The 14,017-nt window shown below is 39.4% G+C and overlaps 1 protein-coding gene across 1 annotated transcript in view; it reads right to left on the reverse strand.

The window, feature by feature from the left end:
- The window catches only part of vps33b (VPS33B late endosome and lysosome associated), a 111,540-nt gene that overhangs the window by 36,411 nt on the left and 61,112 nt on the right, over positions 1 to 14,017 (reverse strand). The window contains 7 exon segments of the mRNA XM_051920225.1: positions 1,937 to 2,027; positions 2,202 to 2,288; positions 2,377 to 2,450; positions 3,682 to 3,759; positions 5,575 to 5,665; positions 5,735 to 5,839; positions 11,737 to 11,831. Of these exon segments, the coding sequence (XP_051776185.1) occupies positions 1,937 to 2,027; positions 2,202 to 2,288; positions 2,377 to 2,450; positions 3,682 to 3,759; positions 5,575 to 5,665; positions 5,735 to 5,839; positions 11,737 to 11,831 (621 nt within the window).

A 14,017-nucleotide genomic window follows, 5' to 3' on the forward strand; every position in this document is an offset into this window, starting at 1 on the left:
TTTAACTGGTATAGTAGGCAGAGCCTTTAGTTATAGGAGAAACTCTGGAATGATCTACCTATCAATATTACTGCAAATGGAGCTTATGAAAATGAAGCAAGCACTAAAGATCAACAAGTCAGTTTTTTTTAAAAATGTCTTCAACAAATAAGGTATGAATGCCAACTTAATAAAACTAAATTTCTCTTTGGAATGTCAGCATTAAAAATATGTGAATCATCTAGTATTTAGTGATTGTCTACTAATGCACTCTACACCATCATACAAAGCAAAGATGTCCAAATGATGCTTGACCAAGGGGTGGCGCAAATCTCCCAAAACACCTGAACACAAGAGACACAAGCAGAAGTCTCCAGCACAACACAGGCTGTATTCAAATGTGGGAAACATTTCCCAGGTTTCCCCCCAGTGTAGTATAGTACAGAACCCTAGTAAAACAGCACACAAAATTTTCTTTCTTTCTTCTCTTTGTCTCTCTTTCTGCCTCCATTCCTCCCAGCAAGCTTCATCTCCCTTCCTCCCGACTCTTTCTCCTCTGTATTTTTACTTCACGTAATCAAGAGGCACCACGCCAAACGGTCTGCAGCTTAGCCCTTCTCAGTGAAGCTGTGTGCTGCCTCCTAACTGGCACGGTTGTCTATTACGTCAGACTTTAGAGATGCTAGTGCAACAAGTAAACATTAATTGAATTATTAATTAAGCAGTCCAGTTTTCACAGGTGGATTCTACTGAGTCCAAAGCAGAGGTGAGAACTAATTAAAAAAAGGCCCTCAATCTTTAACAGCTCAGAATTAGGGAGGAGTGACTAGGTGATGCTCACCTGCAGGAGGCAAATATGTCCTTCAAACCAAAGGGATTTTAATGAAGAAACAGATAGTGAAGGGTAAATTGTTATGAGAAAGTCTATAAAGGCAGGATATTGTTATGAGAAACGTTTCTGAATGAGGTCATTATTATTAGAAACCCTGTAAAGCAGATGATGGGAATTTGAGTGAAGAGGGGGTATTTTGTGATAAGAATTGTAATAAATACAAGATATTTTTGCTAATTGCCCAAATCAGTTGAATTGAGTCTGTATGTGCGCCATAAAATAAAGATAGATTCTGCTGCCTATCTTGAGATTCCGAGTACCTTCTTTGGGGCTGATGGTATACATTGTGCCTAAACTGCTTCAACTGTAGCTTCCTATTTCCATATTTCCTATTTCTATTCTCATCATGCACATACTCTTTACAATATTTATAAAATTCATGCATAACAACAAAATTAAAATGCCTTATAGAGGACTAAAAGTGGCAGACCAACTGTTCACTTTTTTAAAAATCTGGAATTGAGGAACATTAAATGTCTAACTCAGGATCTTAAGTTAAAAATGAACCAGGAATTTTGAGGTTTAAATTATAATGTTCTTGTGCCAATGCACTACACTGCTTGTTGTTATTAAATATTCCTAGGATAAACAGTCTTTTATCACAGGGACAAAAAAATCTCCCAGGAAATTTTATTGATGCCCCATTTTTGTCAGACTTAACGCTGAATATATTTTATTATAAAAAAACTCTTCTAGTATAATTCATGTGTTTGTTCTATTTCCGTTTAACATTATATTTATGTATGTCTCACCTAATGCCTGTGACCTTTGATTTTTTTTTCTTCTTCCTCTTCTAGCCCCTATCAAATCACTGATCAGGAAAGGCAGAAATGTGCCTCCTTTGTTATTCCACATATCACTACCTTAGTCTCAGAAACTGAGACATGCTCACTAAAAGATCATTTTTCTTCAGGATGTGTATCATTGTGTAGTTATGATCCTGTTTTTACATTTGGTTGCCAAGAGAGTTCACTATGAAGTGCACAATATAATAATTAAAAATATGCATTTTTAACATAACAGCATAGTCAACAGTTTCTTGGAAATACAACAGGAAGAACTCACGAAGACTTAATAAGCGGTGCTCCTGTTTTAAGCCTTTTAGCTCCTGAGAGACAAAATTCTTCATCTGTTTTATATCCATTCCTTGTCGTTTCTAAAGAGTTTCAAAAATATCAGAAACTGAAATTTGCGCATGTAAAAGCACTAAGAAAATATATTTAGAATAGTCATGAAATAAATGGCTGAAACAGATTGGAGGTCAGGTATGGTCAAGTACAGCAAACATAAAATCTACTAGACGTACATGGATATTTAAAGAAGTACTCACATCATAAGCAGTTTGAAGATTCTTGGCTTTCTGACTAAGAAATCCAAAGACGTTGGAAAAGTGTTCATTTCGAATTTCATTAAAAACCTATATTATTAAACACAACCATTTTCATGGAAAATTAATAAAATGAAAAAAGTACAACCACAAAAAGATATAACTTTTTTAATCTTACCTTATCTTGAGAGTTTAACAATACTTTAATTGTTTTGTCTGAGGCAGTGACATCTGAACATAACTCAACACTTCCTAAGGACATAAATACAATAAAAAAGTGTTTATTTTTACTTTTACTGGAGAAGTTCTCTACAGTTATTATAGAAAAGTACATTTACCTGAGATTGGTTCCATGGCTGAATATTACATTTTTGGTAAAGTGAAAGTATAAAACTTAGTGATTATAATATTAAATAACTCAGTCTTTAGAATATCATGGTAGGTTGGTGACTCCATATTTCCCTACATATGCGTGTGTGGGTGTGTGAGAAAGTACCCTCACTGAACTAGTGCCCCTTTCAGGTCTTGGTCCTGCTTTGTCTCGACTATTGTCAGGATAGGTTTCCCCTGATCTTCAGCTCTCTCTGGATCGGTTCGCAGCCGAGTGTGAAGCGGCTGGGATGAGAATCAGCACCTCCAAATCCGAGACCATGGTCCTTAGCCGGAAAAGGGTGGAGTGCCCTCTCAGGGTTGGTAGCGAGATCCTGCCCTAAGTGGAGGAGTTCAAGTATCTCGGGGTCTTGTTCACGAGTGAGGGAAGAATGGAGCGTGAGATCGACAGGCGGATTGGTGCGGCATCTGCAGTAATGCGGGCGCTGCATCGGTCTGTCGTGGTGAAAAAGGAGCTGAGCTGCAAGGCGAAGCTCTCAATTTACCAGTCGATCTATGTTCCTACCCTCACCTATGGTCATGAGCTATGGGTAGTGACCGAAAGAACGAGATCGCGAATACAAGCGGCTGAAATGAGTTTCCTCCACAGGGTGTCTGGGCTTTCCCTTAAAGATAGGGTGAGAAGCTCAGTCATCCGGGAGGGGCTCAGAGTAGAGCCGCTGCTCCTCCACATCGAGAGGAGTCAGATGAGGTGGCTCGGGCATCTGATCAGGATGCCTCCTGGACGCCTCCCTGGTGAGGTGTTCCGGGCACGTCTAACCGGGAGGAGGCCCCGGGGAAGACCCAGGACACGCTGGAGGGACTATGTCTCTCGACTGGCCTGGAAACGCCTTGGGATTCTCCCGGAAGAGCTAGAAGAAGTGGCTGGGGAGAGGGAAGTCTGGTCATCTCTGCTCAAGCTGCTGCCCCCGCGACCCGACCTCGGATAAGCGGGAGACAATGGATGGATGGATGGATGGATGGTTTCCCCTGCTCCCTATAAGTGCAGCTGTGAATTAGATGCTTTAGTAAATGGATGAATAAATTATACAACATAAAACAATGCTTATCACATAACAGTAATTTTAACACTATGCATGTTTTAGAAACATACCACACTTAATCCTGAAAACATCATCAAGTAGTCCTTCATATACAACCTGTGAGCACAGTGGGGTAACAAAGTCCACATCTGTAAGGTAATATAAAAAAGTCAAACAACTTATACTTCTGACTAAAGTTTAAAAATATGTCTGTAGATAATTAATATGGGTTAATATCTATAATTTTACCAGCATCTGCTTCTTACAAAAGACAACTAAATGATGTTGACACCTGGCTTTAAGTCTCTAATCCAATAGTACCAAAATAAGTAATACAAAATGTGAGTGGGTTACATGAAATAGTGGCCAGTAAGAGTTGTCACCTGCTTATGGCAAACATATAGTTGAGGAAAGAGGCAAAGGACCTGGAAGCTACAAGAGCAATGCATGAGAAGCAAATTCACTGAGGTTTCAGGAGCAAAAGCTACTAAAATTTTGGAAGAATTTAATGTGAATAATGACGGGAAAAGTAAACTCAAGATATCAAACTGAAAATCACAAGAAATTGTTTGAAGCTGTTTTGATACTAGTGATTAGAGATATTTTGCCAGTATTGTGAATGTGCAGTTCAGGAGTCCTGTTTCCTATCAACTAACAATATTAACATCAACTGAAAGAAGGCATGTATTCCAAGACACAATATGATTTGTAAACATTTTCAAACTGAAAAAATATTCCTTAAAATTGAGTAAATACAGTAATAATAAATATTAGTCAAATTTAAATATTATTCAAACTATGCAAATATAAAGATCAAGGTTAACTAAAGATTACAGTTCTAATCTTAATGTAATACACTACTGTGGCTGTCTGTTTGTCTGTCCAGGATTTTAAATCACCTGAACCTCGCAAACCGTTTCACCTATTGACTTGAAATTTGGTACACATATACTACATGACCTCTACTGTCCGCTTTCGGGGTGATTATTTTTATTACTCTTTTTATTTTTATTTTATTGTAGAATCAACTCTCGGCTGCAGGGCGGCCGTGCAGCGCAGGCATACGGGTGCCATTCTGTTCCCTACCCCCTTCCCCGTCACTTCCTCTACCTCTTCATATCTTAAATCATTCTTGAGGCAGACTGAAAACTTAAGTGCCAGCTTAAGTGAAAAATTAGGAAAAAAGTACTAAGTAATTGCAACACAAAAACTGACTTAATCAGTTTTAACATGAAAAGATGCCAACAGAAGAAGAGAAGAAGCGGGCTGCTAGAGTGGAGAAAACAAGCTGCTCACGAAGCAGCAGGCACATCAACCTCTGAGCAAACAAATGCTAAATGTACAGAGAGTATGAAAACCATAAGTCAAATGTATTCACTGCACATTATTGTGCAGTCCGCCGTTACTGGTTAAATTTATAATTAGCCTTCATGTTGAAGAAGAAAAAATTTATGAAGTGGTACACGTTTTATTATAGTATTATGCATTTCTGCTATAATAATGAAAGGGCTGTAGTTCTAAAGGAATACACAGAACAGATAAAAAGAAATTTCTATTTTAATACTTTATTCAAGAATTTCTTAAGTTAAAATTACATGTAACATACTGAGTTGCATGATGGCACAATGCAAGTGTTGCTGCGTTACAGAAAGGAGTTTGCATGCCTTGCATTGAGTTTGCATGTTCTCCCTGTGTCTGCATGTGTTTTCTTAGGGTGCTTTCGTTTCCTCCCACAGTCCAAAGACATGCAGATTAGGTGGACTGGTGCTCCTAAATTGGCCCTAGTGTGTGTTTGTGTGTTCACTTTGCAAGGGACTGGTTGTCACCAAGGAATTGTTCCTCCCTTATACCTGATGTTTACTGGGATAGGATCCAGTTTCCCTGGGACCCTGCTCAGGACAGGAGGATTTTAAAATGGATGGATAGAATATGTCTATACAAAAATACCAACTTTTACTTCTTACCTCTATCAAAAATGAATAGATTTCCAGTCTTGTCAGTACTAAGTTTCTTCTCCCCTTCTTCAATAAACTGTCGCCACATTTCATAAGTCATCTAAATCAAACAGAAGTACATTATTTTCATGTGTCAAAACAGTTCTGAAGATAAAAACAGAACCTTTACCTTGGCACATTTTCCAATCCCATAAACCTTTAGTGGAAGTCCAAAGAGGGAGTGAAAATAATGCAGGGCTTTTGCCGTAGCAAAAACCCACCGTTGGTCACCATCCTATAAAAGTTAAAGTTAGAAAAGAGGTCATTTAGAAACATACAGTAATATTTTAGGATGATTTTTATCTAAAGATGGCAATTATGTTTCTTTAAAATGTTTATATTTTAGAAGAAAACCTTTTATTACACTGTTCTGTTTTCTATATACAGTAGCTTCCAATTTGTATTTTTATAAAACAGCCAGAAAACTTAAAAAAAATACATTGCTAAGACTGCAAACAAAATGAGAGACCAGTATTAAAATCAAAAGACAGGAATTATCACATATACTTTCAAAAATATCCCCAAGGCATGTATTATGACATATACTGTAAATAGAAAATCAAAGACAACATGGTGAATGTAAATCTTACATTTATAGTATATTAGCTTAAAGTAGTATTGCCTGGGCTTCTTATATATAGAATAATGTGGAAGCCCTTATAGAAAAGTGAAAATGAAACAATAACATACACTGCCTGGCCAAAAAAAAAGTTGCCACCTGGATTTAACTAAGCAAATAGGTACGAGCCTCCTATTGGATAATTACTGCATGGGCGATTATCTTTCAGCTGGCAACAAGTTATTTAACCCCAACTGGTGCAATGAGTTGCTTCTCATTTCTTAAACAACCATGTCGAAAGACACATCTCGTGGTCTTGGAAAAGATGTTAGTCTGTTTGAGAAGGGTCAAATCATTGGCATGCATCAAGCAGAGAAAACATCTAAGGAGATTGCAGAAACTACTAAAATTGGGTTAAGAACTGTCCAACGCATTATTAAAAACTGGAAGGATAGTGGGGACCCATAGTCTTCGAGGAACAATTGTGGGTGGAAAAAAATCCTAAATGATCGTGATTGGCGATCACTTAAACGTTTGGTGAAATCAAATCGAAGAAAAACAACAGTAGAACTCAGGTCTATGTTTAATAGTGAAAGTATGAGCATTTCCACACGCACAATGCGAAGGGAAATCAAGGGATTGGGACTGAACAGCTGTGTAGCCATAAGAAAACCACTAATCAGTGAGGCAAACCGGAAAAAAAGGCTTCAATTTGCTAGGGAGCATAAAGATTGGACTCTGGAGCAATGGAAGAAGGTCATGTGGTCTGATGAGTCCAGATTTACCCTGTTCCAGAGTGATGGGCGCATCAGGGTAAGAAGAGAGGCAGATGAAGTGATGCACCCATCATGCAAGATCTTGGTGAAAAGTGAATGCAACACTGGACAGAACTAAATCTTGTGACATTGCAGGAGCTTATCGAAACAATGCCACAGCGAATGCGTGCCGTAATCAAAGCTAAAGGTGGTCCAACGAAATATCACAGTGTGACACCTTTTTTTTGGTGGCGACTTTTTTTTTTGGCCAGGCAGTTTATTCAAATAATTCAGTGATATTTAATTTACAAATTTATATAGTGCATTACTTTGTTCTATACTAAGTACACACATTAGTACACACAGTATTATTGTAAAATGGCTATTTAATTAATCTAAGTCAGGCTTCACACTATTGAGTTGTTTCTACAGGATTTGACTCAGCATTTGTTATTCGGCTTTGCTCAAGTCTTAATTATCCCACTATCTTGGATTTTGGATTGACTTGTCCATTAGATTTTTACTTTTTTGAAGCCATCCTGGAAATATTAAGCACTTAAATGTTGCAGTCTGGAAAAATAACTCCTAAATGCCTGATCACAGTACAGTTTACTTTCTTAGTCTAAAGTTCATATCTCATCAGTCAATACACAACTGGGAACAGCGATCTCAAGGATACAATTTAATGATGATTTTTTTTGTTCTGGAAAAAAGTATAAATCTACTTTAATTATATTTCATTATAATCTTGACATTAACTACTAACAAATAAAATCTGTAACACTAAAACCTATAAAATTTTTAACCACCAAACACAGTTGTTGCAAATCATAGTCGCATATTCGATGAGGACTTGGATATTGCTGTTCCAGGTTGCATACAGTTTAGCTGAACTATGATCTGTATCAAGGAACCAGATTACACACATAGAACATTGAGTGCCCTGAAACTTTCAACCTGCACTTAGTGGTGGGAAGGCACACAACATGGTGTGAAGTGGGGGGGGTTGGGGGTGGGGGAGTGCCCAAAAGCATTAAAGACAAAAGAATCAATGACCTAAACGGCCATGTGTTAAAAATCAGTACAGAAACGAATGTTTGGATGCATTGTACACAATGCTGTGAAGTAGGCGTTATTGGGAAGAGAACCTAACAGACAAGTAAAACATGTTTTTAACATTTTGTTGGGTCAGTTGAAAATGAAAAGTACTTGACTATAGACTTGTTTCAATGAAACAGTGGACAAATTTTAAAAAAAAAAAAAACAACAGCAAACAAAAAACAAGTAATGACCATCGATAGATTACTTTTTGTCATATTGGATCCACCATCACGAATTTCGAAAAAACAATTTCAGATTTGTAATCTGCAACCCAGAAAACACCAATGTACCAATTTTGGTTGAAATTGATTAATAATGAAGTAGTACCTATATTCAAGTGTGAAGAGTATAAAATCCGGGTGAGGGGGTGGGCTGTCCAGGTTTCATAGTAGCCTGTGTTGTCTGCATGGTTCTAGAGAGTAACTATACAAAATGTGGTCCAGATTGGTCAAATGGTTTTGAATTGTATAGGAAACAAGCAGACATACAGACCTTCTATACATACTGTATATATATGTGTTGTGGCGTACAGCCGGATCCCTAGCCCAGCCGGGACGCCTCCACACTGGAAGGACTGGGGGAGGGAGCATATCCAGATCACTACCTCTCCCGGAGCGCTAGATGGCAGCCCCCTGGGTTGCAGCGGTGCCTCGGACTCCCGCAGGACTCCATGGGAGCTGGAGTTTGTAACAGCCCTGTTGGGTTCCGTGGGCGCTGCCAGGGGGTGCTGCTGCTACTGCTGAGCCCTGGAGTGCAGTTCTTCCATCACACCCGGAAGTGCTGCCAGAAATGCGTCAACAAGCACCTGGAGCACTTCCGGGTGCCGTATAAAAGGAGCCAGCAGACACTACTCGGAGGGCCAGAGTCAGGAGGAGGGAGACAAAGCTTGCCAGGAGGAGTGGAGAAGAAAAGAGAAAGAAAAGATAAGAATTGTGTTGTGCCTGTGTGCTTGGGGACTGTGTTATACTTGTGGGGAATGTCTTCCCCGTTCCCCAAGGGAAAAAAAGAAAAATAAAAACACTTGTGTGCCTTGAACTTGTGTCCCACGTCTCTCTGTGTCGGGTTGGGGCAGTGGTGCCCGCCTGGTGGTCCACAAGTGGCATAGTCAGCAGCATACCCTGGCCATCTGCAAGGCCTGCAAGGTTTAGTCTTGTGGCGACTCGAGAAAACAATGCAAGAAGCGAACATGAGGCAGCACAGCGGCACTTGCACACACACAGCTTAAGAAGGATGGCTGAAGATGCAATTGGGAAAAAAAAAACCACCACTCCCGCCCCGATGGGGACAAGAAAATCCAGGCGAGGTCCAAATGCAGCGAGTGGCCACACGCACGCCGTCACCAAGGAAGCCCAGATCGGCATGCTGCAGAGAGAGGCCACCCGGAAGACAGAAGCTACGGGGGACGGGATCCGCAAGGAGGTAGGCGCTAGCCTCAAGGATGATCTGCCCTGGGAGTGTTTTTCATCGGTTCCATATGCTTACCTCCTAGATGGCCAAGTGCCGGATCCATGTTGGTAGCCTAAATATGTTGATCCGTGGGATGACGGTGGAGCAACCTCGAGCATGAGCAATTTCAATTTTGGCCCTCTGTTCACTGAGAGAAAATGGCTAGAGGAGGAGCACCTGGAATCTCTCCCCGAGGGCGCTAATCCGACGGTGGAGGGCCAGGAAGCGCTCTAAGAAACAGGTAAGAGAGTGGAGGGTGTGTGCCAGAATCCCGCCGCTAAAGGAGTGCAAGCGGGGTCGGGGAACCTCCACCCTAATCTTGGAGGTGAGTGCAAGGCGGCGGGTTGTAAGTGCCGGCTGCCAGAGCACCCCACCCCAAGTGCCGGCTGTGGTCTCACATAAGTCTAAAGGTGCGTAGACGGCGCGGGGTCTGTTTTCTTCCTACAGGGAGACCCAGACTGTTGTTGCACCCCAGAGCAAGAGGAGGATCCAGAAAAAGAAAACTAAGTCTCCAAACAGTGCAGAGCAAATGTTGGTCCGTTCATGTGCAGTGGAGGGCTTCGCTGCATGGGAGTGAAGAGCAATGCTTTCATGTCCGCAAGGCACGTGAGCGAGATGGGAGGCGATGATGTTATGACTGTCAGAATCTGGGGCACAGCTGGAGGTGCTGTCCATTTAGAACATTGGTGGACGCCAAGAGTTGCTGTCTGGCAGCATCTCCCCTTTCCTTTCTTCTTATATCATTTCAGGGAGGAGCCGTGGACCCAACTTTGTCGACTCCCCATCCTGCAGAAAGACAGCCCTCGGGGACAGGCTGCTATGCACCTCAGGCTTCCACACTGGAAGGATCAGGGTAGGGAGCAAATCCAGACCATTACCTCCCCCAGAGCGCTAGATGGCAGACCCTCTGGGTTGCAGCGGTGCCTCAGACTCCCACAGAGCTCCATGGGTGCTGGAGTTTGGAGCATCCCTGTTGGGTTCTGTGGGTGCCTGCAGCTATATATATATATGTATGTGTGTGTACACAGTACACAAAAATAAAATCATGCCCTGATTAACTGTTACTTATGGGTCTACAGACAGTAAGTAGTGAAAGCAGAACCTAATAACACTCTCCTTCTATTTTGGCTTTTTTAATTTCATATGCACCAGAACAAAATGGAAAAATACATAAATAAAAATAGAACAAAAACTGTAAATGGAAGCCGTTGTGCTGTGAGGTGCCTATTACGCAAGCTGGTGACCCTCAGAAACTTGTATTCTGACTGAGTTATGATTTTGGATCTGCCAGATCTCTTCCTATCTGAGTTTCTTCTAGTTTCCAGCTGCGTTTGGATTGTGTACTACAACATACTCACTGACACTAATTTTTTTTGCAATTTCTCTAAACAAAAAGCCTACACGTCTAAGGGTAAACATGCCCTGTCTCATTTAATTTGTAAGTTGCCATTTTCTGTTCCAACTCTGCTTTAAAACAGAGGGTTTTTAAGTAATCATCAGAAGTTGGTACACCTCTGCAAATTGTTTGTTTCATCTTGCAAGGCTTAATTTACTTTAATTGTTGATGAACATCCGTAGGTTGTAGCCTATTAGATGTTCCCTAAAGAAGGCCCATTTGTAATGTTCTGAAATTTCCTTTTTTTAATCTGTTTTTACTAACCTAAATTTTAAATTTAAACCTCTGGCAGATTACTGCTTACCTTTTTCACCATTTCAGGTCATTCGCTGAATTTCAACTGATTAAATGTGACAAATAACTGAGGTGTTCTAAAACTTTTGACCGGTAATGTATCTTAGTTATGTTTCTTTAAAAGTTCTACAAAGCAGCACTACTGCAAAAAAATATTTGACATGAGCTAAACAAGTTAAAAATCTCAAAAGTCAAATTTGTGAAAAACAATAAAATGCATACAACAGAAAGGGCAGTCAATGAAATACATTCTTTAAACAACTTGTGACAGTCTAAAAACAGAATATTTTATGAAATTGTATAAAGAATAATGTATTAAACTAGGTAACTGGTTTAATTTCTGCTATGTACAATTTTTCTAAAACACTAAATATTTGTACCATACTGTATTATATTTTCTTAGTTTTTTAACTGAAAAGAATACGTTTTTAATTATGAGTAAACAATTAAATTAAAATACACTAATCCAAACAATGTTAAATGTAATCTTTTTAAAAATAGCTGTTGCATGAAATATTATCTCATTATGCTACCAAAAACAAAGAAAATATACCTATTAAGGAAAACTATGATGTTATTACCAGAAAGTAGTCCCTGAAAAACTCTGGCAGCTCAAGACTAATGATGTCATCATCCAGTGGCAGAAAGTAAAACTCCCATTCATCACAGGTCACATCTGAGAGGCAAAATAATGGTGAAATGGTACCATAAAGCAAATTTACATTTATACTATATGTGCATCGTGTTTTCTGAAGTAAGCATAATATAACAGACCACACATTTCTCATAAACATTTAATAGCATTAATCAAACCATCAACTGACACAGCTAAAAAAATATATATTTTCTGCAAACAAATATGTGAAAGTTAAGGGTATCTTCAGATATCTTATCCAGAGCTAAACAAAATTAAATTCCTGTCTACAGTGTAAAGTTATTGTGAGCACATCACTATATAAGAAAGAGAAAAGCAAATGAAAACTAGCTGTTGCAGCAGATTTGTGACACTGAATTGTGTGATTACATTTTATTACCTGACAATATATGACACATGAAACATATGAAATATTTCAAATAAATGTTTAAAAATAACAAACCACCAAGTGACATACATTATATATTTTCAAAAATAAATTTGTGGACACCAACCTCACTCTGCCACTAACACCAGGAATGATACTAAGCTTGGGCCTAGTTTTATTTCCAATTTTGTTTCTGTGAAGATTTCTGAAACCACCTCTGAATTTTTCGACCATGCTACATATTGTATGTGGCACCCACATTAGTATGAAAAGCTCTTGGAATCAGGCAGTCAGACTGTTCTGGTTCTGGGTGGTAGATACAATGCAGTATAACATGTACTGTGAAAGCACACCAAAACTGACTTGAGTTGACTTGATGCATCAACAGAAAATTATTTTGATTGTGATTTTTTTTCCTCTGTATTTTTACTTAAATGTTTATTGCTAGTTAGAAATTCAAAGATTATTGTTACTATTCAAATATTTTATCTTTTTTATAAGCACAGTTTAATTCACTTTATTTTTAATTACCAATTTAGGCAAGTAGTACATACACAAGTTAAACTATAAGCCATTTTTACAAATACAGGTAAAATTCCATTACAATGAATATCTTTACAACGAAATTTTCATTACAACGAAGTATTTTTATGGTCCCGACAGTTTCCCCATATGACACGAGTCTATAGAAATCTCGCTACTACGAAGTACATTCAGCAGATACTTTTATTACAATGAAGTGCCCAAAAGACCTTGAAATGCTTGGATGAATCATCCACAGAGCAGTTAGTTCTGTGGTCGCAGCTCAGTTATGCAAAACGATCCCCAAACAGAAACACTGTAAAAAAAATTTCTTTCTTAGAACTTTCCTTGTACTGTTTTTTTTGCTGTTTTTGTTTTCGGTGGTTTTCAGTGATACCATTTTTGGAAAACATCCATTGGAATTTAACTCATTGTCACCCTCCTATAGAAACGACAGATACAAAAAAATGATAACAGTTCATATTAAGGGGAAAAAAAAAACCTTTACATTTTTGCAGATCTCAATTGCGGCAAAAAGAAAAAAGAAGTTGCCAGAGAATTTGGAATTTCACCATCGACAACTTTCTTGAAAGATCTAGCAAAAAATAAGAAAAATCTCGGGTTGCAAATATATGTGAAGTGCTGCATTTGAAGACGTCGAAAAAGCCGTTTTTATGTGGTTAAGAGATGCTCGTTCAAGAAACATTCTTACTAAAGCGGCACTCATTCAAGAAAATGTGAGGTTTCTAAACTCTCTTGGGACCTCCCCCAAATGGACAACACGCCGAAGAGCGTCCCAAAATGCGATCACCGCGTCTGTGGAGGACTGTTCATCTGTTGCCGGAGCAACAGCAGGCTCACAGATCTGCTGTGGCTCTTCACCGAAGAAAACAGAAAAGACCTCGATGGGTGATGTAAGGAACATTGTAAATGCAGGGAACAGGATTACTTGGTCACTAACCTGGCCCCGACCCTGCCGGACTGCTGTGTCTGTGTATAGGAGAGTGGCAGATCCCGCTACAATAAATAACCTTGCTGTTACTGTTTCAAGCTGAATAAAGTTGGTTTTGCTAAAGTAATGAGACTCAGCCTCATGTTTTGGGGTGTAAGACAGGGACTTATAGCACGACCACAATCTTTTAGGATTCGCTTCTGTGGTGCCTCACTGCACTGCTGTGAGCCTGCTGTTGCCCTGCCCCAGCAACAGACAAACAATCTTACACAGACCCGGCAATCGCGCTTCGGGATGCACTTCAGCGTGACGTTCCCAGTGGGTGGGGGGGATCTCAAAAGAGTTAAGAAACCTCACAATATGAAG

This window comes from Erpetoichthys calabaricus, chromosome 17, assembly GCF_900747795.2.
Source record: "Erpetoichthys calabaricus chromosome 17, fErpCal1.3, whole genome shotgun sequence".
Classification (NCBI taxonomy): domain Eukaryota; kingdom Metazoa; phylum Chordata; class Cladistia; order Polypteriformes; family Polypteridae; genus Erpetoichthys; species Erpetoichthys calabaricus.